Source organism: Numenius arquata, chromosome 9 (assembly GCF_964106895.1).
Source record: "Numenius arquata chromosome 9, bNumArq3.hap1.1, whole genome shotgun sequence".
In the NCBI taxonomy this organism is placed as follows: domain Eukaryota; kingdom Metazoa; phylum Chordata; class Aves; order Charadriiformes; family Scolopacidae; genus Numenius; species Numenius arquata.
This window is the reverse complement of record NC_133584.1, coordinates 61,788,764-61,811,841: the sequence shown is the minus strand read 5'-3', so window position 1 is coordinate 61,811,841 and position 23,078 is coordinate 61,788,764. Positions and strand designations below refer to the sequence as shown.

General features: G+C 66.2%; 2 protein-coding genes and 4 non-coding genes across 6 annotated transcripts; 4 read left to right on the top strand and 2 right to left on the bottom strand.

The window, feature by feature from the left end:
- Positions 1 to 101: 101 nt before the first annotated feature.
- On the top strand, positions 102 to 6,453 carry LOC141468105 (translation initiation factor eIF2B subunit delta-like). The gene is made up of 13 exons (XM_074152933.1): positions 102 to 134; positions 316 to 359; positions 460 to 598; positions 1,049 to 1,258; positions 1,350 to 1,432; positions 1,689 to 1,780; positions 2,146 to 2,260; positions 2,687 to 2,763; positions 2,988 to 3,090; positions 3,923 to 4,050; positions 5,534 to 5,714; positions 5,814 to 5,994; positions 6,212 to 6,453. The coding sequence occupies exons 1-13, from the start codon at positions 119 to 121 to the stop codon at positions 6,409 to 6,411; spliced, it is 1,569 nt and encodes a 522-aa protein (XP_074009034.1). The 5' UTR covers positions 102 to 118; the 3' UTR covers positions 6,412 to 6,453.
- Positions 6,454 to 7,363: 910 nt separating this feature from the next.
- On the top strand, positions 7,364 to 7,527 carry LOC141468939 (U1 spliceosomal RNA). Its single transcript, XR_012463392.1, has one exon. It is a non-coding gene; the product is annotated as a U1 spliceosomal RNA (small nuclear RNA).
- Positions 7,528 to 8,007: 480 nt separating this feature from the next.
- On the bottom strand, positions 8,008 to 8,171 carry LOC141468938 (U1 spliceosomal RNA). Its single transcript, XR_012463391.1, has one exon. It is a non-coding gene; the product is annotated as a U1 spliceosomal RNA (small nuclear RNA).
- A 1,946-nt stretch (positions 8,172 to 10,117) lies between these two features.
- LOC141468931 (U1 spliceosomal RNA) lies at positions 10,118 to 10,281 on the top strand. Its single transcript, XR_012463384.1, has one exon. It is a non-coding gene; the product is annotated as a U1 spliceosomal RNA (small nuclear RNA).
- A 480-nt stretch (positions 10,282 to 10,761) lies between these two features.
- LOC141468937 (U1 spliceosomal RNA) lies at positions 10,762 to 10,925 on the bottom strand. Its single transcript, XR_012463390.1, has one exon. It is a non-coding gene; the product is annotated as a U1 spliceosomal RNA (small nuclear RNA).
- A 502-nt stretch (positions 10,926 to 11,427) lies between these two features.
- On the top strand, positions 11,428 to 22,164 carry TMEM214 (transmembrane protein 214). Its single transcript, XM_074153648.1, has 17 exons — positions 11,428 to 11,560; positions 11,957 to 12,165; positions 13,416 to 13,566; positions 14,603 to 14,737; positions 15,716 to 15,798; positions 16,247 to 16,352; positions 16,911 to 16,992; positions 17,806 to 17,907; positions 18,000 to 18,141; positions 18,611 to 18,702; positions 18,817 to 18,865; positions 19,210 to 19,323; positions 19,569 to 19,686; positions 20,004 to 20,100; positions 20,260 to 20,428; positions 21,027 to 21,178; positions 21,732 to 22,164. Exons 1-17 carry the CDS (start codon positions 11,428 to 11,430, stop codon positions 21,856 to 21,858), a joined length of 2,061 nt encoding a protein of 686 aa, XP_074009749.1. The 3' UTR covers positions 21,859 to 22,164.
- The last annotated feature ends 914 nt before the right edge of the window (positions 22,165 to 23,078 follow it).

Below are 23,078 nucleotides of genomic sequence, written 5' to 3'. Positions count from 1 at the left end.
CCCGGCCGCGGCGTGACGTCACCGCGCGTCATGCGGGGGGCCGCTGACGTCACGCAGAGCCCGCCGGCGGCCGCGCCCTCCGGCCGGCAGGGAGCGCTGTGGGGCGGCGGCGGGCGCCATGGCGGAGCCGGGCGGTGAGTGAGCGCCGGGCCGCGGCCCGACGGGACGGGCCCCGGTGGGCGGCGGGACCCCCCCCTGCGGCAGCGGCTGGGCCCCGCTCCCGGCCCCCGGTCGGCACCCGCCCGGCCTCCCCTCAACGGCCTCTCCTGGCCCCGCGGCCAGGCCTGGCCACGCTCACGCTTCCCCTCCTTGCAGGTGCCGGCCCCGAAGCAGCCGCGCCGGTGCCGGCGGGACCGCAGGTGAGCGGGGCCGGGGACCGGCGTGGGGCCGGGCCGGGGACGGGCGAGGGTCTCGGTGCCGGCGTGGGGCCGGGGGCTGCCTGACGGTGTGTGCCCGCAGACCCCCGAGCTCTCCCGGGAGGAGAAGCTGCAGCTGCGGAAGGAGAAGAAGCAGCAGAAGAAGAAGAAGAGGAGCGAGAAGGGCGCGGCGGCCGAGACCCCTGAGCTGGGGACCCCCTCCGACCCAGGGACACCGAGGGGTGAGCACCTCCGTCCCCCGAGGCAGCCCCCCAGGCTGGAGACCCCCGCAGCAGACCCCCCCAGCGCCCCGAGCAGGGGCAGCCCCGTGGCGAGACCCCCAGTGGGGAATGCCCTCTTGCTGGAGCATCCCTGAGCCGGGAGCATCCTCCTGTCAGGGGAGGCCATGGGGGGATCTCTAGGGTGTCCCACCTCTCTGTACCTCCAGCAGCTGCGTCCTGTGGGGACGGAGATCTAGAGAGGCCGGTCCCCTCCCCACCTGAACATGGGCCTGCCTTGGTGGTCCCCGTGTCAGCTGTGCGGGGGTGGCAAGGTGCTGGAGAATGTGGGGCTTAGTCCCCCCTGCCCCTCCAAATGCAGAGGGTCTCCCTGCCGTGGCCTGCCCCACATACTGGGCTGTATCTCCCGGTGAAGGAGGCTGGGCGCAGACTTCTCCCTTCTGTCTCCTGCAGTGGCCGCTCACCCCACGTCCCCCCCAGCCTTGGCCGATGGCCCCAACGATGGCGAGAAGCCCCCAGGGGGCAAGAGCAAAGCTGAGCTGCGAGCTGAGCGGCGGGCCAAGCAGGAGGCAGAGCGGGCCCAGAAGCAGGCCAAGAAAGCAGAGCTGAGCCAGGCAGCCACGGTGGCCAAGCCCAGGCTGACCCCCACCGAGCCACAATCCGGTAAAGCCATTGTCAGCAGGGGGCGGGTGAGCAGGGAGGGGGGTACAGGGGGTGACACCACCTCACATCCCCCTCCCCGCTGTCCTGGCAGTGGTGAAGCGGCTGCCGGAGCACGTGCAGGTGGATGACCCGGCTGCCCAGAGGAAACTGGCCAAGAAGCTGGAGCGGCAGCAGGTAGGAGGACGGCTGGGTGACAGGCTGTGTGCTCCGGGGCGGCCGTGGGGTCAGCCTGTGCACGTGGTGGGACCAGGGCCAGCTCTCTGGGGTTCCACGAGCGAGCACTGGGTGTGATCGGTGGTGCTGGAGCGAGCAGGGCTGTATGGTGGCCTTAGTAAGCCATCGTTAGGTTGATGGGTGGACCACATGATCTGTCTGAAAGGTCCCTTCCAACCTAGGCAATTCCATGATCATCAACACTGTTTGGCTACAGGTTCCTCTGAGGCAGGACTATGGCACCAAGGTCAACCTGTTCTCCCACTTGCACCAGTACAGCCGGAAGAAGCCACTGACGCAGCAGATGAGGTACGTGGCCTCCCCAGCCCAGGCCCCTGGCCATCATTTGGCTCTGCTTCAGCTGGCCTGGCTGCAAAACGGCCCTAGTGAAGGGGTGTCCTGGTCCTGCGTGTGGGACAGGCGTGATGGATTGGAGGGGGGCCCCTTTGCTCGCTTTGAGGAGTGGTGGCAGGGGCAGATGGATGTCCTAGTGTGGGGTGAGGAGAGCTGCCCTCGGGCAGTGCAGGGCCGCGGGAGAAGGGGCTGTAGGGTCCGGACTGATGGCCCCCTGCTTGGGCCATCCCAGGTTGTTTGGCTGGTGGCCTGGCGATGGGTTGGTCGTTCTGGGCTGTAGAGGGCCAGTGCTCACAGTTCTCTCGCGTTTCTCCCTGCAGCATCCCCTCCACAGTAATTCACCCGGCTGTGGTGCGCCTGGGCCTCCAGTATTCCCAGGGCATCATCAACGGCTCCAACGCCCGCTGCATCGCCCTGCTGGAAGTCTTCAAACAGGTACGTGAGCAGCTACCCGTCCCCACCGGGCAGCAAGGGCACCAGGTGTGGCCATCCCTTCCTCTCCGTTGACTGCTGGGGCTGTATTTGCACTCAGTCATCTTCAGCCTCCTCCCTCTGACCGTGCCCAGGGCTGGACCCTGCTGGTACCCTCTTCTGGGACCGGTGGGGCAGATTTGAGCTCCTGGAGCTCCCCTTTGCCCCCATGTGAACGGGTGTCAAGCTTAGCGATACGGTTTAGTGATGGTTTTTGTCAGTGTTATGTTGATGGTTGGACTAGATGATCTGAAAGGTCCCTTCCACCCTAGAAAATTGTGTGATTCGAAGCTGTGTGGTACATGCTTGTGCCTGGTCTGCAGCCTCCTGGGCAAGTGCCTGCCAAGGGGCAGGTGCCCTGAGCTCGTGCCCTCTTCCTCCCTGTCTCAGCTGATCCGGGATTACTCGACTCCCCCCAACGAGGAGCTGTCGCGGGACCTGGTGGCCAAGCTGAAGCCCCACATCAGGTGAGGCTTCTCCTGGTGCCCGAGCAGAGGGACTGAAGCTCCGCTGAGCATGGTCCATCGGTCACCGCTCCGGGTTGGTGCCCACCCAAACTCGGGCTGACTTTCCTGGGTTTCTGGGTCCCTGGGGCTCTCCCTGCCCAGCACCCCCAGCCCAGCTGCGCCCTTCCTCTTCCCCTCCCTGCCCTCCAGCCTGCTCTGGATCTGAGCCCATTTCCTCTCTGCAGCTTCCTGAACCAGTGCCGGCCCCTCTCAGCCAGCATGGGCAATGCCATTAAGTTCCTCAAAAAGGAGATTTCGTGCCTCCCCGACACCCTGCGGGAGGAGGAGGTGAGTGGCCTCGGGCCAGCAGCAGGCTCCGGGGTGGAGGGACAGCCCTGGCGCAGGGAGCAGAGTGAGGTGGTGGGATGCAGACCGGGAGCAGCGCTGCAGAGGAGCTGGGAAACTTGGCCATCAGTGTCGCCACCCTCCAAAGGGGCCGGGGTGCCCCACAGCAAACGCTGGGCTGTCAGTGTCGCTGGGCTGGGAGGACTGGAGCTCCTCAGAAGCTCCAGATGGGAGCTCCAAACATAAAATGGGGAGAAGCTGCAGTGGCCGCACGCGGTCTCGGTGAACACAGGGCACCGTGAGCCGCCCCTGCCCAACAGGACCTCCTGTGAGAGCATCAACAGCGTCAGTAAAGTCACAGATGAAGAAGGATGTGTTTTTCCAGTGCTCAGCTACGTCCCATGGAAAAAAGCTCCACCGGAGCCCATTGCCGTGGAGCACGGGGGAGGGTGGCAGTGTCAGGAGGGACCCTGAGGCTGGATGGGCAGTGGGCTGCCAGGAGTCAGGCTGGAGGGTCTGAGCAGCAAAACCTCCATGGGAGGACCGGTGCGGCTGGCCCAGGAGATGCTGGGGAGACAGTGGGCAGAGCTGGGGAGGGTCTGGTGGCAGCTCGGGCACGTGGTGAGGCACCGTGGTCTGTTGGGAGGCCTGTGCAGGGACGGGAGTGTCCCTGCGTGTCCCACGGAGTCCCGGGGGAAGGTGCCATGCAGCAAACGGGGTGGCCAGGTGCAGGGCAGGGCTCTGTGCGCAGGCAGAGCCGAGCCCACGGTCCTGCTGGGCTGGAAGGGACAGCAGAGCATGGGCCACGCTGCATGTGATGGCGCTCTCTCCCCAGGCGAAGGAGAAGCTGCAGGACACCATCGACAAATACCTGCGGGAGAAGATTGTTTTAGCAGCTGAAGCCATTTCGAGGTCGGCCTTTGAGAAGATAAACGACAACGACGTGATCCTGGTGTATGGATGGTGAGAGCAGAGCTGGGGCAGCGGGGGAAGAGGCAACGGGGCGGCTGAGAACACGGGCAGCTCTTGAAAAAGCAGTTTTTCAAGGGTGGGAAAGGCAGCGTTGCCCAAGGGGGAGGGAGGGGCTGTAACTCTGCGTCCAGCAACCAGAAATAACACAAGAGGGGAGGGGGCTGCTGGCCAGGACTGGGCTGTGGTGGGGAGCTGGTCAGTAAAGGCACAAGAGAGACATTTATGGGGGCAGGACAGTGGGTGTGTGAGGGTGTCGGGACAGAGCAGAGCACGGCCCTGGGTCAGCACTTGCTAATTGGCCGTGGAGGTATTGTCAGCGCTTTGGAAGGAGCAGAGCGCTCGTTAGGACTCTCGCCCCGTCCTGGCAGAGGGACGGGCGGATGAGCTGGCGTCACGAGGTGGTGACGGAGCACTTTCTGCCGTGGGGAATGCCAGACTGCCTCTGCGGAGCGCGGTGCTGGCAGGGCTGGCTGCGAGCAGTCCCCGTGGCGCCGGGCCATGTCCTGCCGATGGCGTTTCCAATTTCTCCGCACGTCCTCCAGATGCTGGAAGCACTGGAGCCCTCGGACTCATAGGAACAAACAGGAGGGTCTGGTCGAGTAGCCTTATATCAGCCTGTACTGCCGTGTCAGCGCCTCAGACCCCGTTTGGGAATGCCTGAGTTCGCACTGCCTGCCATTCCAGCTAACCCGCTGGTAGGTCCCGGTCCGGTTGTTGGCCCAGGAAGAGCTCGTAATGATTCCGAGGGTGCGATTAAGACACCAAGGAGGTCAGATGCCGTTTACTATAGCTTTACTATTGTTACCTAAAAACAGGGCTAGATGGCGATAGAATAAAGGCAGAGGGATAGGAAAGGAGGAGAAGAGCAGCAGAGGCAGTGTTACGGAACGCAGCAAGAAGTCTGGTCCTGGGTGGTCGGTGGAGGAAGGAGCAGGGGCCAGTGTGGGTCTGGAGCGTTACGAGGGGGAGATTTGGAGGGGCATCCCTCGCTGTGGTCGCAGAGGAGTGGGGGTCAGTGCTGCTTGCGGGCAGGGCTGAGACGTGGCTTTTCCTGGGGGGTGATTCTCTGAGCGAAGAGGGGGAGAGGAAGGCGGCGTAGCAGGAGGGGGTCTGGTCGGGGCAGCGCTGGTAACAGCCAGGGTGGACCCCAGCTCTGCCCGAGCTCGTCTCCAGGCAGCACCAGCCCTTCAGGGTCTCGGTGGGAGCCCAGCTCCTGCCCTGGGTAGGAGACGTTGCTCTGTTGGGGCTGGATGTGCCTGGGGACCTGCCATGGCGGGCGGCCCCTGCTGCCGGGCGCCTGTCCGGGCTGTCCCCGGGGCGAGACCCCCGTGCTAACGCTCGGGAAACCTCCTGCCCGGCCGGCTCCTGATGAGTCCCACGCTGGAGCCAGCGCCGAGGGAGGTCTCCTGACCCTGGGCTGCGTTTGTGGGCGATGCTGGTGGGACGGGGCAGCCTCCTAATGAGTGTCCGACAGCTCTTCCCTGGTGAACCGCACGCTGTGCGACGCTCACGCCAAGAAGGGCCGGGCTTTCCGTGTGATCGTGGTGGACAGCCGGCCGCGGCTGGAGGGCCGGGAGACGCTGCGCCGGCTGGTGCGAAAGGGTATTCACTGCACCTACGTGATGATCAACGCCATTTCCTACGTGCTGCCCGAGGTGAGGAGTGGAGCGGGGCTGTGCCGGGGGGCGGTGGTGGGCACGGGGGAGGCTGCAGCATGGAAAAGGTGCCAACAGACCCCTGCGCTTCCCTGACAGGTATCCAAAGTGCTGCTGGGAGCCCACGCGCTCCTGGCCAACGGCTCCGTCATGTCCCGGGTGGGGACGTCCCAGATAGCCCTGGTCTCCAAGGCCTACAACGTGCCCGTCCTGGTGTGCTGCGAGACCTACAAGTTCTGCGAGCGAGTGCAGACGGACTCTTTCGTCTCCAACGAGCTGGGTGAGGCTCCTGTCCCTTTCCTCCCTCCTGGGACCTGCTCCCTCTCCCCGCTGCTGGCCAGGACGAACTGATCTGCCCTGCCGTTCCCCTTCCTGGCCAAGGGGCCACCACTCACAGGAGGGGTGGCCTGGCGAGCAGTGGTCCTGCACGCTCCCAGGGCAGGATGGAGAGCTGCCCTCCCTCCCCCTCATCCTGCCGGCTGCTCCTCTCTCCGCAGATGATCCCGACGACCTGATCGTGCTGCGGAAGGGCCAGGCCCAGCTGGGGGGCTGGGCAGAGAACAAATCCTTGCGCCTCCTCAACCTGGTCTATGACGTGACGCCACCTGACCTGGTGGATCTGGTCATCACGGACTTGGGCATGATCCCCTGCACCTCGGTGCCCGTCGTCCTGCGTGTCAAGAACGTGGATCAGTAGGGGAGGCAGCTGCACGGACCCCAATAAACCAGGCCCCACGATACAGCTTGTCCGCCTTCTGTGGGGTGGCAGGAGCCCGGGCGGCCCGTGTCACCGCAGGCCCAGCTCTGCGCTGTCCTTGGGCATGCTGGCACTTGTGCCCACTCTGCCCGGCCCCTCGCCTCCCGCTGCAGGCTGCAGCAGGGATGCATCCTCCCTATCCCTGGGCCTGGACCTGGGAGAAACGGTGACACTGGTGACAGCCTCTGGCCGGTGTCTCCTCTGGCTGCGGTTCTCGAGCTGACCTTGGGGAGAGCCGGGCACCTCTGGCTCCCTGCAGCACCCTGGAGGTCCCAGGGCTGCTCCCACCATCGCTCCTCCCGCAAGATGGGCCCGGTGCAGGGCCCGCCCCGAGCTGGGGGCTCTGCAGGGGACGGGGCGCCCTCCCTTCTGTGCCGTTCCTGTCCCTTCCTGCCACGGTGCCATCGGCACAGCTTCGGGCCGGGGTGGCTGTGGGCTGTGTGTGCCCCCCCTGCAGCCTGTCACCGCCAGCGCCCTGCCTGTGCCCAGCCCCGGAGGGAGCGGGGACGGCAGCGGGACGGGACTATGGCCTGTGCCCAAACGGGGGGGTTTCACACGGGACACCGGGGCGACGGCGGGGAGGCGGGGGGCGTGGCCTGGCGGGAGGGGCGGGGCCCATGCAGCGCGCGCCGCGGCCGGCGGAGCCGCTCCGGGGTGCGTCAGGGGCGTGTCCATGCAGATGAGACGCGGCGCCGGGCATCACGGGAGCCCGTTCCGACAAGCCGCCGGCGGGCGCGGGGGAAGGCGGGCGCTGCGGGGGTCTTACCGGGCGAGGGACGGCGGGGCGCGGGAGGCTCGCGGCGTCGGGTGCGGGTGTCGGTGTCGGTGCGTTTGTCCGTGCGTTATGTGTGCGTGCGGCGGTGTGTGTCGGTGCGGGTGGGTTGTAGTGAGCATACTTACCTGGCAGGGGAGACACCATGATCAGGCAGGTGGTTTTCCCAGGGCGAGGCTCATCCCCTGCACTCCGGGTGTGCTGACCCCTGCGATTTCCCCAAATGCGGGAAACTCGACTGCATAATTTGTGGTAGTGGGGGACTGCGTTCGCGCTCTCCCCTGGTGACGCTGGTTCAAGGACAGAAGCAGTTGTCGTTCTGCTGTTGCTCCCGGAGGCGGATCGTGGGTATCCCGCTGGCCCAGGATTGCTCCGCGCTAGGCGGCCGCTGGACCCTGCTAACCCAGCGCACCCAATTCGGGTATGGAATCAGTGTCTCCGATTCGGACAATGACGTGTAAAATTCCTCCCTTCCTGAAGGCTGATTTACCAATGCAACCAGTTACTAACGGGGGATGATGCCAATGGAGGGGTGGCGGCCATCCCTCCCTCCGTGCCTCTCACCAAGCACAGACCCGCTCGTGTCATTACTCGTGCCCCGGCGGCAGAGCGGGGGGGCCCTCAGTGGCATATTATAAGGTGGGGTGACCGCGGCGACAGGGGCAGCAACGGACACCTCCGCGCCGGTAACAAGGCCGCTCACCGCAGCACAGCTCCGTCACCCCCCGCGCATCGCACAGCCTCTGCTCTTAAACCAGCGTCACCAGGGGAGAGCGCGAACGCAGTCCCCCACTACCACAAATTATGCAGTCGAGTTTCCCGCATTTGGGGAAATCGCAGGGGTCAGCACACCCGGAGTGCAGGGGATGAGCCTCGCCCTGGGAAAACCACCTGCCTGATCATGGTGTCTCCCCTGCCAGGTAAGTATGCTCACTACAACCCACCCGCACCGACACACACCGCCGCACGCACACATAACGCACGGACAAACGCACCGACACCGCCACCCGCACCCGACGCCGCGACGCCTCCCGCGCCCCGCCGTCCCTCGCCCGGTAAGACCCCCGCAGCGCCCGCCTTCCCCCGCGCCCGCCGGCGGCTTGTCGGAACGGGCTCCCGTGATGCCCGGCGCCGCGTCTCATCTGCATGGACACGCCCCTGACGCACCCCGGAGCGGCTCCGCCGGCCGCGGCGCGCGCTGCATGGCCGTGCCCCCTCCCGCCAGGCCACGCCCCCTCCCTCCCCTGAAATTCCCCGGTTCGAGCCCCGCTCCCGCCGGGCCGGGGCAAAACCCACAGACCCGCACCGGGCGGGAACGGGCGGCGGAGCCCGCGCTGCCGGGACGGGGGTACCGGGGGGGAACCAGCGGCGCTGCCCCGGGACGGCACCGGGGGAAACGTCCAGCCCCGCGGCTCCGGGCCCCAGCGTGGCCATTGCCCCGCGGTCGGTAATTCACGGGCAGCCACGTCCCGGGCCCGGAGCGTCTCCGCCCCCGCCGCGCCGCCACCGGGGAGGGCTGCCCCGGACCCGGCCAGCGCCCGCACGGACCGAGGCTCGCTCCGGGCTGGGGGCGCCGGGGCTCTGGGGACACCGGGGCTCGTCTCCCCGCCGGTCCCGGGGCTTCGCGGATATCAAGGCTCGGCGGGTACCAGGGTTCGTCTCCCCGCGGCCCCCGGAATGGCGGCACCGCAGCTGCCCCCTCCCGCGGCAGCCGGGACGAGCAGGTCATGGGAGTCCCGGCGGTGGCTCTGGTGGCGGTCAGTCCCGGTGACAAGCGCCCCGGGGGCCGGCGGGAAGGGGCCCTGCCCGCCCTTCCGCACCGGGAAAGGGCTCGGGGAGCCGGGGACCGAACCGTCCACGGGGGACCCCGAAAGGGCCGGTGTTCACGTTTTGGGCACAAAGAGCCGCAGGGGCGGCAGCGAGCGGCTCCCCGGGGGCTCGGGGGAGCGAACCTCGAGCTGCTCCGGGACCCCCCGGCAGCGTCCCCGGGGAGCCGCGGGAGCGGGGCGCTTGCGGGAGCCGCCGTTACAAGCCCCGGGGGCCGGTGAGCCCGGGGTGCCCCGAGTCCAGCGGGAGCCCGGCTGGGCTGAGCAGGGGCCTCCTGGCGGGGCTGGGGCCGGAGGAGACGCACGGGCCGAGCGGTGACCCGAGAGACCGGGACGCGCCGCAGCGCGGCCATCAGCCCGGCGGCTTCGCTGCGGCTCCGCCGTGCGCCCACCCGCCCCGGGAAGGTGGGGAGGGAGAAATGGCCGGGAGAGGCCCCTGGAGCGGAGCGTCCTCCCCGCCAAGAGACCCCTCTCCCCGGGGGGACTGGGGACGCGTCCGCGTGTGCTCGGGCACCGGGAGCCCCCCGCCCTGTCCCCCTGCAATGGCCACGCTGGGGCCCGGAGCCGCGGGGCTGGACGTTTCCCCCGGTGCCGTCCCGGGGCAGCGCCGCTGGTTCCCCCCCGGTACCCCCGTCCCGGCAGCGCGGGCTCCGCCGCCCGTTCCCGCCCGGTGCGGGTCTGTGGGTTTTGCCCCGGCCCGGCGGGAGCGGGGCTCGAACCGGGGAATTTCAGGGGAGGGAGGGGGCGTGGCCTGGCGGGAGGGGGCACGGCCATGCAGCGCGCGCCGCGGCCGGCGGAGCCGCTCCGGGGTGCGTCAGGGGCGTGTCCATGCAGATGAGACGCGGCGCCGGGCATCACGGGAGCCCGTTCCGACAAGCCGCCGGCGGGCGCGGGGGAAGGCGGGCGCTGCGGGGGTCTTACCGGGCGAGGGACGGCGGGGCGCGGGAGGCGTCGCGGCGTCGGGTGCGGGTGGCGGTGTCGGTGCGTTTGTCCGTGCGTTATGTGTGCGTGCGGCGGTGTGTGTCGGTGCGGGTGGGTTGTAGTGAGCATACTTACCTGGCAGGGGAGACACCATGATCAGGCAGGTGGTTTTCCCAGGGTGAGGCTCATCCCCTGCACTCCGGGTGTGCTGACCCCTGCGATTTCCCCAAATGCGGGAAACTCGACTGCATAATTTGTGGTAGTGGGGGACTGCGTTCGCGCTCTCCCCTGGTGACGCTGGTTTAAGAGCAGAGGCTGTGCGATGCGCGGGGGGTGACGGAGCTGTGCTGCGGTGAGCGGCCTTGTTACCGGCGCGGAGGTGTCCGTTGCTGCCCCTGTCGCCGCGGTCACCCCACCTTATAATATGCCACTGAGGGCCCCCCCGCTCTGCCGCCGGGGCACGAGTAATGACACGAGCGGGTCTGTGCTTGGTGAGAGGCACGGAGGGAGGGATGGCCGCCACCCCTCCATTGGCATCATCCCCCGTTAGTAACTGGTTGCATTGGTAAATCAGCCTTCAGGAAGGGAGGAATTTTACACGTCATTGTCCGAATCGGAGACACTGATTCCATACCCGAATTGGGTGCGCTGGGTTAGCAGGGTCCAGCGGCCGCCTAGCGCGGAGCAATCCTGGGCCAGCGGGATACCCACGATCCGCCTCCGGGAGCAACAGCAGAACGACAACTGTTTCTGTCCTTGAACCAGCGTCACCAGGGGAGAGCGCGAACGCAGTCCCCCACTACCACAAATTATGCAGTCGAGTTTCCCGCATTTGGGGAAATCGCAGGGGTCAGCACACCCGGAGTGCAGGGGATGAGCCTCGCCCTGGGAAAACCACCTGCCTGATCATGGTGTCTCCCCTGCCAGGTAAGTATGCTCACTACAACCCACCCGCACCGACACACACCGCCGCACGCACACATAACGCACGGACAAACGCACCGACACCGCCACCCGCACCCGACGCCGCGACGCCTCCCGCGCCCCGCCGTCCCTCGCCCGGTAAGACCCCCGCAGCGCCCGCCTTCCCCCGCGCCCGGCGGCGGCTTGTCGGAACGGGCTCCCGTGATGCCCGGCGCCGCGTCTCATCTGCATGGACACACCCTCTCCAGACAGACCCCGCCCCCGTCGGCCCTGAGCGGCTCTGCCCACACCGGGGCGGGGCCAGACCGCTCCGTGAACGGGGCCGTCTGGGGCAGGGCGGAGCGCGTTGTCCCCGCCCCCTGGGCGGTGGGGCGGGGCGGAGACGTGGCAGCAGCCGCGCGGGGCCCCGTGTGCGCGGCGGCAGCCAATCGGCGGGCGCGGCGGGCGCACGCGCCTACCCCGGCCACGCCCCTCCCGGCGCCGCCGCCTCCCGCTCCCCCGGTCTCGGCGGCGATGGCGGCGGCGGGCCCGGCCCCGGGCGGGCGCTGGGAGGTGGTGCGGAAGGGACGGCGGCCCGCCGGCGGTGCCACCGGCAGCCGCCGCGCCCTGGGCGAAGCCAACGCCGGCCGGGCCCTGCCCTTGGCCGGTGAGTGCGGCGGGGACGGGGGTAGCTCCGGGAGGGCTCGCTCGGGGCTGGCCGGGCTCCGGTGGGGCGGGGGGGGGCGTCAGCCCAGCGCGGAACGTGGGGTCTTCTCCTCCAGTGGCCGGGGTTGCCGGTCGCGTTGCGGGGGCGCTGGGTCCGTGGGAGGGGTTCCGGGCCCGCTGGGGGGGGTGCCGGGCCCACCGGGGTACCCGCCCCGTGGGAGCCGTGAGGCCGTGGGCCGCTGTCCCCGCTGAGCCTGGGGCTGGTACAGCGCTGCCGGGGGCTCCCCCCCCCAGGGGGACCCGACTCCCCCCTCCCCGTACAGGGTCGGTCCCGGTTTGCCCGGGGCCAGGGGGTCGGTGCTCTGGGAGCCCCTCCACCTTCTCCCCGCACCCCCAGCCCCCATCGCCACCTCCGACACCATCTTCGAGCTGGGCTTCGAGCGGGCGCTGAAGAAGCAGAACAAGGAGCAGGTGCCCCCCGCCGCCGCCCCCCCCGCGCCGCCCCCCCGCAGGCACCAGCCCGGTAAGAGCGCCAAGAAACCCCCGGCCAGCGACGCCGCCGCCAAACCGGGCAAATGCCGCTCGCTGGAGGAAGCCCTGAAAGCCGTGAGTGTGCCCCCCCCGGCCGAGACACACACATATCCCCCCTCCAGGCTCGTTGCCCACCCCTGGCTGCGGGTGGCCCCCGGGTGGGAGCGGGGCAGATGGTGGTCGTTCACGTGCCCGAGGCTGGGGGGGGAATTTCTGGTTCCTTCCTTTGCCCCGTCACCAGCCCCGGGGGGACCCTGGTGCTGGTGACACCTCCCTGTGTCACTGGCTGAGCTCTCGGGGGGCCGTCCCCGCAGCCCCCACTCCCCGTGTGGCACATGGGTCTGTAGAACCCGTTTGTCCTCCCCTGGCCCATTCCGCTGCCTGCCCAGGGGCGGGTTTGGGGAAGGAACCCCAAATCCCCTCTGTTGAGGTGATGGGCTGCCTGGCGGGGCTCTTCCCATCTCCCTGAGGCCCCCCCAATCCCTGCTGGGCACAAGGGCCTCTCCACAGGGACAGCACAGGGCAGAATTCCGGGACATTTCTGCCTGTGTTAGGGCAGATATTCCTCAGATATTTTCTTTTGCTTTTTCTTTTTTTCTTATTCCCCTCTTCCAAACGGTGGCCGAAATAAACGTGCCACAAAAAGGTGCCCAGCTGAGGTTTAATAACGTGCTGTGGCTCATAGTCCCTGCGTGCAGAAACATCAGACCCCCCCCCCAAACTCTGAACAGCACCTTGTGGGTTGTTAATCAGGTGGGGCTTGATGGTTTTGGCTCTTTTCTCCTTGGACCCCAGGTGCGTGGGGCTGATCCTCTCCGAGCTGCAGCCCCGGGCTCCCTCCTGCCCCACACGAGTCGATGCCGCCGTGCCCCTTGGTGGTTTGTCCCGGGACCAGCCGATCCCGGGCGATGCTCGCCATGGGGCACGCAAGGGTGGCTGGCACCGGGGGTAAGGTGGGGGGTGGAACGAGGAAAACCTCTCCAGGAGGGAGAAAATCTCATCCCCTTGGTTGTGCCGGCGCAGCCCGTCCTTCCCACGGCTCCGGGGCCCCCGCAGCCCCCTTGGGGAGGGGTTTCATTGCTCCCCATCATCCCCATTTCCTCACCAATCTGCAGAAAATGTGTTTCTGGTACAAAACTAAACGCTGTTTCCAGGCCAGGGCTCCCGTTTGTGTCAGTTGGTGGTGGGTTTGGGGGGGGTTTCCTTGCGGGGTTCTCGGGATGGAGTGTTGCCAACCCGCCCCATGGGAGCTGAATTTAACTTTCCCATGCTTTTTGACCATTTCTGCGCATCCTGGGCTGAGCCTGTCCCTCTGTCCCTTCCAGCTGGACCTGGCGGATCTGCAGAAGGAGCTGGATAAAAGCCAGAGCATGTTCCCCGAGAGCCCCTCCGTCTGGGTGAAGGACCTGGCCGGCTACCTCAACTACAAGCTGCAGGCCCCCTGCAGCGACCCCATGCTCAGCCAGCACCCCCACGGTCAGTGACCCCCAGCCCGGGGCGGGGGGGGGCTCCGGGGTGTCCCTGTGCTTTGGGGGGGGGTGAGGAGCTGGGGGGCAGGCGGTTCCCCGTGGCTGGGATGGCTTGGGGGTGGTGGTGACGGGGCATCTGGGCATGGGGAGCCCCCCCGACTCCCCCCGGGCAGCCTTATAGAGCTGTTTAGGGTGGGAAAGAGCCATAGGATCATGGAGTGGGACCGGCTCGGCCCCACTGGAAGGGGTTTGGTGTTTGATGCCGGGTTTAAGAGCACGGTTAAAGCCCGGCTGGGAAAGAGGCGGTTTTTAGAAACGTGGGAGCAGACGGGACCCAAACAGCCACAGATGTGAAAGGGAAAAAAACCACAAAACCTCCTGTTTTCACAAATCAGGTGGAGCCTGTCCCACAGTCTGGGCTTGTTCCCTGCACACCGAGCCCTTTGGCCGGTTCTTTGCTTTTTTTCCCCCCCTCCAAACTTTTTTTTTTTTTTTTCCTGTGCCAAGACTGTCTCGGGGAACTCGGTAATAGAAAAGGCACAGGAGTGTTCTTTATTCAAGAATTAAAACAGGGATTATTTACTTGACTCTGGAAATCACTGCAGTTGACTTTCCTCGACTCTGTGACAATAATACTGTCCCGGCAGTTGCCCAATTAGAGACTTTCTGTGGCCACCCCTTTTCCACAAGGACCCATGTGCCTAATATTCTGGAATTCAGGACGAGCAGGTATCCCCGCTCCTCTTAAAAGAGAGACTCTGGCTGGATTTTCTTTTTATACCTGATTCATTGGTCTGCACTTGCTTTGAGCACTCGCTGCTGGGGGTGGGAACGGGGTAAAAGAGCAGAAAAATCTTCCCCAAACCTGTGTACGTGGTGCAGCGTCAGCGTTTGGCAGAAAAGCGGTGCTTTGTGGTGGAATTTGGTGTGTCTGACAGAGAGGAGTCCCTGGCTGAGGGTGTGGGGCGTGAGGACGAGGTGTCCCTCGCGCTGGGCCACCTTCTCCTGGCGGCTAAAAGTCTCCCTCCCCATGCTGGCCCCAGACTACCCCTACTGCCTGGTGGGCAAGGAGCTGAGGAGCATCATCCGGGCCCTGCTGGGAAAGTCCTCGGGCGTGCTGGAGCTCTTCTTCGACCACTGTGTCTACACCATGCTGCAGGAGCTGGACAAGACCCCGGGTGAGAGGCAGGGGGCACGGGCTGGGGGGCACTGAGGCGCTGTTCCCCTCCCGTCGGCATGGTGGCTCTACTGGTGCGTGGTGAGGGGCTGCTCCCCCCCTCCCGGCTCCTCGGTGTGATGCCTAAAGAGGCTCCAGGAAAGCTGGGGAGGGACTCTTGGCCAGGGAGGGGAGCTCTGGGACAAGGGGGAAGGGTTTGACACTGAAAGAGGGGAGATTGAGCTGAGATGTGGGGAAGAAGTTCTTTGCTGTGAGGGTGGTGAGAGCCTGGCCCAGGTTGCCCAGAGAAGCTGTGGCTGCCCCATCCCTGGAGGGGTTCAAGGCCAGGTTGGAGGGGGCTTGGAGCAACCTGGTCTGGTGGGAGGTTGGTCTGGGGCTGGATGGGTCCTGGGGCAACCAGAAGCATCGTCCTGAGCGATGGCTTTCAGCCATGTGCCAGGCACAAACCTCAAATGCCCCTTTCTGTTGCACGCCATCGGCCGTCTCCTGCCCTGAATGGTCAGTGGCCCCATGTGGGGTTTGTTTCCACCCAACCAGCCCCTGCTGTGGCTACACTGTCCGTCCTGGTGGCCAGCAGAGCTGGAGGGGGTCACTGAGAGCCACAGAGGTCCCCTGGACCCTCCTTTTCTGAACCTGGACAAGGGAGAAAGGAGACCTCAGAAGCTCCCAGATTTGGGGCTGTTCCTGCCACTGCTGCGGGGGCAGAGCTGGGCCGGGGGGGCTTTGGGAAGCTACTGGGGGGTCTCAGAGGGTCTGTGGGGTCCATCCTGCTCCTGCACGGGGGGGGTCCCGGGAGGGTGGGGGCAGCCAAGGAGGGCGCTGGGCCCACGGCACCATGGTGGGGCTCCTACATGGGGTTCGTTAGACAGTGAAACGGCCAGGGGGTCATCACCCCCCACCTTCTGGGGGTCCTGCAGGGGGGTAGGAGGACAACTGAAGCAGCTCATGGCTGAGGGGTCCCCTCTGCGCTGTGTTTCAGGGGAGTCCCTGCACGGGTACAGGATCTGCATCCAGGCGGTGCTCCTGGACAGGCCCAAAATCGCCACCATGAACCTGGGCAAGGTGAGCTCCTCCCGGGGCTGCTGCTGCTCCCCCTCCCACCCCGAGGGTCCCTCACAGCCCCCAGCCCGTTCCCGGCAATCAGAATTCCTGTGGGAGCTGCCGGGCTTGTGCCGTGCACCGAGCCCTCGTGCCTCCCCGCAGAGGGACCAGTATCCCAGTTCCTCCTCCACAGGCACTGGAGATGCTGTAGGCACCGGTGTCCCACCATATCTTGCCTCTAACGATCTTTTCCAAGGCTCCTGCTCCCTCTCCATTGCCCTCGGAGGGAGCGGGATGGGTCCCCCCTCGGCTGCACGGGGGGTCAGGCACCCCTGGGACAGGGAGGAGGGTTTGGGGGTCCCGCTTCTGGGAAGCAAATGGCTGAGTTGGGCGATGGCTGCGGGGCTGGGGTTTGGGGATCCTGGTGTGAAGTTCGTCTCCATTAACGCCTCTCGTCTCCCCCCCCCAGTACCTGGAGGTGCTGCGCTCCCACCAGAACCGGCCGGCGAAGTGCCTGACCGTCCTCTGGGCGCTGGGACAGGCCGGGTTCACGGACCTCCACGAGGGCCTGAAAGGTGAGAGCTGGGGCCAGCGGGTGGGTGGTCACCTGTCCCCGCCGAGGGGGTGGCCCCCGGTCCTGCCTGTGGGTCCCCGCTCCCACCCGTGTCCCGGCTGGGGCACGGGGTCTGTGTCGAAACACCCTGTCCCGCTGCTGGAACGCTGCGGGGGGTTTGTCCTGGGGGCAAACGGCTCTGGGGGGACACCTGGGGACATCCCGGTGAGGGGACATCTCCGCTCCGGGAGCACCTTCCCCTGGGCTGGGACCGGGAAATCGCTGTATCCCAGCAGGAGTGTCCTGCCTGGAAAAAGAGGGATCACGCCGTCCTTCCCGAGGGGTCCGTCTGGCTGGCTGCCCCCAGCCCTTTTGAGTGGGGACGGGGGGTGGTTTGGTGCTGGGTTGGGATGTAGCTGCGCTCCCGGCACCTGAGCCTTCCTCTGCTTTTCTTGCGGGCCCAAGGGGCACTCGAGATGATGGAAGGAGCGGGGCCGGGGAGCCCCCGGTGTCACGGGGACATGGGGGGACATCAGGAGCCCTCATGCCCCCCATTCTGACACACACCCCCCCCCCGCAGTGTGGCTCGGCGTCATGCTCCCGGTGCTGGGCATCAAGGCTCTCTCCCCCTACGCCATGTCCTACCTGGACCGCCTGCTGATGTGAGTCACACCCCACGCTCGTTACCGGGGCTTCATTAAGAGTCTGGCCGCCTCCGGTGCCTCTGCGGCTGCCGGTTCTGCTGTGGGAATGCTGGGTTTTGGCACAGCTTTCCTCTCCGATGGTGCTTTTCCCAAGACAAGGCATGATGGAGGGGGGGCAGAGCCCTTCCCCGGGGCTGGTGGGTGGTGGGACGGGGGGCTCCGGTGCCGCGGCAGCGCCGGTGTCACCCTCCTGTGCCAGGAACAGGCATCTCCGGTGCTGGCACAGCCCGTCTCCTGCCCCTGGCCCAGCGGGAGGGTGGCTCCCTGCCCTTCCAAACGGCTCGGGGGGGGGGTTATTAATCTTTTTTATTCCCTGCTCCGCAGTAACAGGAATGTTGTGCTTGGTTTTGCCAGAGGATTTTATGGAGGTTCATTGAGCCAGAATTCACAGTTCCTCCTGGTCCTTCTGAACCTTTATTTAATTAGTTTTCTACAGTCTGGTTTCTTTGGCTGCGTTTCATTTTCCGGCAGACCTCGTTTGTCTGCAGCCTCTCAGGGGGGTGTAAAAAAGCACATTGAGTCCTTGCATGTGACACTGGCCGCAGGTGCGAGTGTCACCCCTCGCTCCGGCCGCAGGAAGGGGCTCCCACAAACCCCCCCTTTTTCCTCTCTGCCCTTTGGCAACAGGGCCAGAAACAAGCGTGTGCCGGAGCCGGTGTGTCCTGCTGGAGGGAAACCTCCAGGGTGAGGGTGGCCCTTCCCTCCTGGGCTGCATTTGGCCACCAGAGCCTCTCTTGTGGCTCACGGATTTATTTTTTTTCCGACACGCAGGATGCACCCGAACCTGACCAAAGGCTTTGGTATGATCGGACCCAAGGACTTCTTCCCCCTCCTGGACTTCGCCTTCATGCCCAACAACTCCCTGACCCCCAGGTATGCCCTGTACACCCCATCGCGAGGCTGTGCCGTGGGGCAAGCGTCCCACTCCCCTCGCCGGCCACATCCCTGCTGCCGTTTGCCCCCAGCCTGCAGGAGCAGCTGCGGCGGCTGTACCCCCGCCTGAAGGTGCTGGCGTTCGGCGCGCGGCCGGAGACGGCGCTGCACACCTACTTCCCCTCCTTCCTCTCCCGAGCGGCCCCCGCCTGCCCTCCCGCCATGAAAAAAGAGGTGAGCCCCCAGCGGGGAGGCGCGTGGCCACCGGGCACACAGGACCCGTAGTCCCACCATGGCTCGGGGTAGCCCTGGTGTGACAGCGAGGAGGGATGGACAAGAGGGTCCCGTCCTCCCTGCCCTTCCCGCTGTGGTGGGCACAGGGCTCTGCTGTTCACTGGCCCAGCACGGCTGGGCAGTAGCCACCCCTCGTGCAGGCTCGGATCCCCCCCGCTGGGGATGGAATGAGTGGTGGGAACGTGTCCCAGCACGGGAGGGAGCGGGACCCCCCGGGAGGATGATGGTTGGGGGCTGCAGTTCCTGCCGCCCACTCCTGGGCTCTGGGAATGCTGGACCCCCAAGTTTGGAGCTGGTGGGTTTGGGGGTGGTGGGCTGTGCCGGGACATGGATGCACCAGAGGGAGTGACGTGTCCCGGAGGGGCGAGGATGGGGTGTGATGACCCCCCTGTGCTCTGCCCCTCCCCAGCTCCTGACCTCCATGAGCCAGTGCCTGAGCCTGGACCCCCTGAGCTTCAGCGTCTGGAGGCAGCTCTACACCAAGCACCTCGCTCAGTCCAGGTCCGTCCCCGCTGGTCCCCAGCGGGACCAGCACCGGCCTCGTGGCCATCAGGAGGGCAGTGGGTGGCTTCTGGGCACTCCTGACCCAGCTGTGTCTCCTCTTTCCCCCCACAGCTTGCTCCTGAACCATCTGCTGGAGTCCTGGGAGAGCAGCAGCAAGAAGGTGGGAACTGGGGCAAGGAGGAATAGGGTGGGGAGGGGAGAGGAATGTACCTGTGTGGCTACGGGAGGTCCCTGGGGGACCTGTGTGTCCCCAGCCATGTCTGCCAGTGAGGACACGTCCCTGCCAGCCGTGAGAGCCACCTCCATGTCCCGGGAAGGCGTGACACACTGCCCGCGGCCCTTGGTCTCGGTGCAGGAGACTTTGAGGTGTCCCCAGAGGTCCTGGGGGTCCCCAGTGTGTCTGCCCGCCCCATCCCCGCTCCCTCCCGGGGTCCCTCTGGTGCTCCCGGTGCAGGGGTCCCCAGCGGTGCCGGGGTCCCTGATGCAGCACCCTCCTCCCCCAAGGTCCGTCAGTCGCTGCAGGAGACGGTTCGCTCCTTCAAAGTGACGAACGAAGAGCTGGCGGCCCGAGGGCCCAATGCCCACCAGGACGTGGCTGCCTGCGATGCCGCTTGCAAGGTGAGCCCCGGGACAGGGAGGGGGACGCCCCGGTGTCACGGTGTCACAATCGGCTGGATCTCGGCCCCCCTGCGGCAGCTGCCTTCGGCCGCTCCTGCCGCCGGCACGTGCTGGGAGCCCCTGCAGCGTCCCATCTGCGGGACAGATGGTGCTGGCCCCTCTCCATCCTCCCAGCTGCGCTGCAGATGACACTGGTTCCCACTGGGAGGCCGGGGGCAAGCGGTGACGGGTCTCCTCCTGCCCAGGAGCTGCTGCGCAAGATGAAGGGACGGGGCTTCCCCTGGTCCCGGCTGCTGCTCGTCCTCCTGGTCTTCGCCGCCGGGTTCCTCCTGCACGACGTCCGGACCCACGGATCCTTCCAGGGTAAGGTCGTGGCTCTGCGGATTGTCCCCAGGGATCCGTGACTTCCCAGGGAGTCCCCCATCCCCGCTCTCCCCAGGGAAGCCCCCCACGGCCCCGTGCCCCGGGAGCACAGCAGCCCGAGTCTCCTTCTCTGGAGACATTCAAACCCACCTAGATGCATCCAACCTGCTCCGGCTGACCCTGCTCAGGCAGGGGGATGGTCTGGGTGGGCTCCAGAGGTCTGGGAGTCTGTGTGTCCCTGGGGAGAGGCCTCAGGGACAGACAGAACTGCAGCCCAGCTGAAGGTTTGCTGAGGGAACGTCTCATGTCTCTTCCAGCCTCCTCCTCCGCTCGCCTGCTCCGCTCCTCCGGCGTCCTGCCAGCCTGGCAGGCAGCCTGGCAGAAGGTCTCCCACTGCTACCTCCAAGGGTACAGGTGGGTGGTAGCCCCTTGGGAGCCCGTTTTGCCAGGGAGGTGTTCCCCAGCTCAGCTCTTGAGCTCTCCTCCTCCCTTGGCCGCCGGCAGCGGCTGCAGGTAGCCCTGTGCCCGGTGGCTCTGCCGCCGGCGCTGCCCTCCCCGCTCTCTCTCTCCCAGGTGGCTGGAGCGGATGCTGCCGGCCTGCGGCTCCCGGGCTTTGGCCGTCCTGCAGCCCCAGCTGGAGCTGCTCTGGGCTACGAGCCGCGAGGTGGCCCTGGCCCTGGCCCAGCAGTGCTCCTCCCTGCTCTCCTGGGCCAGCGGCAACCTCCCCGGGCTGGCGGAGTGGGTAAGGATGCGGGATGGTGGGGGAGATGAGGGATGCCAGCATGGCCGCAGCCCACGGGGGCTTGTGAGGCTGAAGAGACCCTGTTGGGGGGTCCTGCTGGGTGGCAACAGCGGGGCAGGGGGTGGGGGGAGAGGCCCGAAGGAGGAAGCAATGTCTCTGTCACTGCCCCGGCCGTGGGCTGCGAGCCCCCCCCCCCCCCGGTGCTGGTGGGTCTGGGCGGAGGGACCGCAGCAGGTCCTCGATGCCGATCTCTCCCCCCTGTGGCTGCAGATACCCCAGCCCCCCGCCCTGGGGTGCTCTGAAAGGGGGGGTGGGGGGCTCAAAGACAACTCCCAGCTTTTCCTGAAAGTCAGCGGTTTGGTGGGAGGGAGGTGCCTTCAGCATCACGGTGTGGGTGGTGGAGATGTGCCGTGCACGAGCCGCACGGTGAACGCGGGGAGGGCTTGGAGACGCCGGAGCACGGGGAGGAAGAGGAGGAGGAGGAGGAGGGTGACGCCGGGCCCGTTGTGGGACACCCAGCTTCGACAGAGCCTCCGTGGCGGGTCCCAGGGACAGGGGTCTCCTCGGGGTACCCAGAGGTGTCTCTCTGTCCCCCCAGCTCCAGACCCGGCTGCCCGAGTGGCTGTTGCACGTGGCGGAGTGCCTGCGGGAGCTGCTGCTCTTCCTGCTGCGGAGCTGCCTGCTGCCACTGCTGCAGCACGCCGCCGCCGCGCTGGAGCGGGGATGGCAGCACTGGGTGGACTCCTGCAGGTGGGCATCATCCCTGTCCCCCCCGCTCCTGGGATGGCAGCGGCAGCTCCCCATGTCCCGGCTTGAGGTGGGGGGTGGGGGGAGTCCCCGGTTCTGCTCTGGCCGAGGGGCCGGGATGTGGCTCCGGGGCTGGTGTGGCGCTGGCCCACCCCCTGCTCGCCCCCGTCCCCAACTCCCGCAGGGCCACCCGGGGGTGTCCGAGCTGAGTGTCGCCTCCCCCTGCGGTCATGGGGAGGGGGGCAGGAGCCTGGCAGTGCTGGGCGGGGGGGGGGGGGGAGGGTGGCACGGCAAGTGCCCGGTGTCACCGCAGGACCGGCTGCGTGCTCCCTCTTGCCCGCAGTGAGGGAGCGGGGAGACGGTGGTCCTGGGGAGGGCCCCCCAGAGGGGATTCGAGACCTTACGGCAGCGGATTTGGGGTTCACGGCCGGATTTGGGGAGACACCGGGCACTGCTGCCTGCTCGAGGGGCTCCGTGTCCCCCCAGGCTGGTGACGCTGGGGCCGGGTCTGCCGCCCCCTTCCCTGCCCCTAACCCCCCTCTCCTGGCTCTTCCAGCGGAGAAGTGTCGTGGGACTGCGTGAGGGACCACCTGACCAGCTTTACCTATTCCTCGTGGATTTACCTGCAAAACACAACCCTCGCCGTCAAAAACTGGGCCCTGGCTATGATTTCTGGACACTGACCCCCTCTCTGGAGGAGCGGGGACGCGGTCGCGGCGTCTCCCGGTGCTCCGGCCGCCGAGGAGCGTCCCCAGCGCCGCGGGATTGGAGATGCCGAGGGCGATGCACACGGGGACTTTGGGCTCAAATCGGGGCTTTTTTCTTTTTTCCTCTCCTGGGAAACACCCCGTTCTCCGCACCCTGTGAATTCGCTGTGGCTTTCCCTGTCCCACCCTCCCTCCTCTAGGTCAGAACGGGGGTACCCGCACACCTCCCCCCCCGCGCCCCCCGCCCCTTCCCACGGGTCAATGAACCGGACTCATCATTTTTTTTTCCTTTTTTTCTTTTTTTTTTTTTTTGTTTTTTGTTTTCCCCTCTCCTTTTAACGAGCGCGCCTGCTTTCGCACCCATTGCCGCAATTCCAGGCTCCGGGAAGCACCAGTTCCCCCCGCCCCGGGGTGAGGGGGGGGGGGGGTGTCTCTGGCGGGGCCGGGAGCCTCCGCGGGGCGGTGGCTCAGCCGGTAGAGCGCCTGGTTGGCGTGCGGGAGGTAGCGGGTTCGATACCCGCTTCTGACTGTTCTGTGTCTGGGTGGGTGTGTGTATGGGGGGGGGGAACGTGTGTGTATGGACACGCGTGTGTGTGTGTGGGGGGGGATGTGTTTGGGGGTGTGCGCATGCGTTTGTGTGCATATTATACATGTGTGTATCTACATGTGTTTGCACATATGTACATGTGCCTGTGTCTATAGATGCATGTGCACGCAGCTGTGTGCATGTGTGCTCCTGTGGACACATGCTCTCATGTGCATGTGTGTGCACATGCATGTGTAGACATGTGCATGTGTGTATACATGCATGTACAGATGCGTGCATATACGTGTGTATAAGTGTACATGTATAGGTATGTACTCGTGTGTGCACATGTACAGTGCGTGCATACATGTCTGCATGTACACGTTATATAAATGCATGTGTTTACGTGTGCACGTATGCATAGATGTCTGTGCACACATGCACATGCATGTGTTCTTATGCACGTGTGTGTATACCTGTGTATGAATGTGCAGACACGCGTGTGTCGTGCACGCGTATGCACATACCTCTGTGTGCGTGTTCGTGTGCACACACGTGTCCGGCCACCGGCTCTGTGCACACACATGTACATGCTCGTATACACACGTACATGCCCCCACATACATGTGCATGTCGCCGCGCGCAACGGCCGGGGGGGCGTGGCCCATGG

Coding starts and splice junctions, on each gene's coding strand:
- LOC141468105 (XM_074152933.1), top strand. Junction 2,764..2,987: donor AAGCTGAAGCCCCACATCAG/GTGAGGCTTCTC, acceptor TCCTCTCTGCAG/CTTCCTGAACCAGTGCCGGC. Junction 4,051..5,533: donor GTGATCCTGGTGTATGGATG/GTGAGAGCAGAG, acceptor AGTGTCCGACAG/CTCTTCCCTGGTGAACCGCA.
- TMEM214 (XM_074153648.1), top strand. CDS start 11,428: ATGGCGGCGGCGGGCCCGGCCCCGGGCGGGCGCTGGGAGGTGGTGCGG. Junction 16,353..16,910: donor CCTCCACGAGGGCCTGAAAG/GTGAGAGCTGGG, acceptor CCCCCCCCGCAG/TGTGGCTCGGCGTCATGCTC. Junction 18,703..18,816: donor AAGCACCTCGCTCAGTCCAG/GTCCGTCCCCGC, acceptor TTCCCCCCACAG/CTTGCTCCTGAACCATCTGC.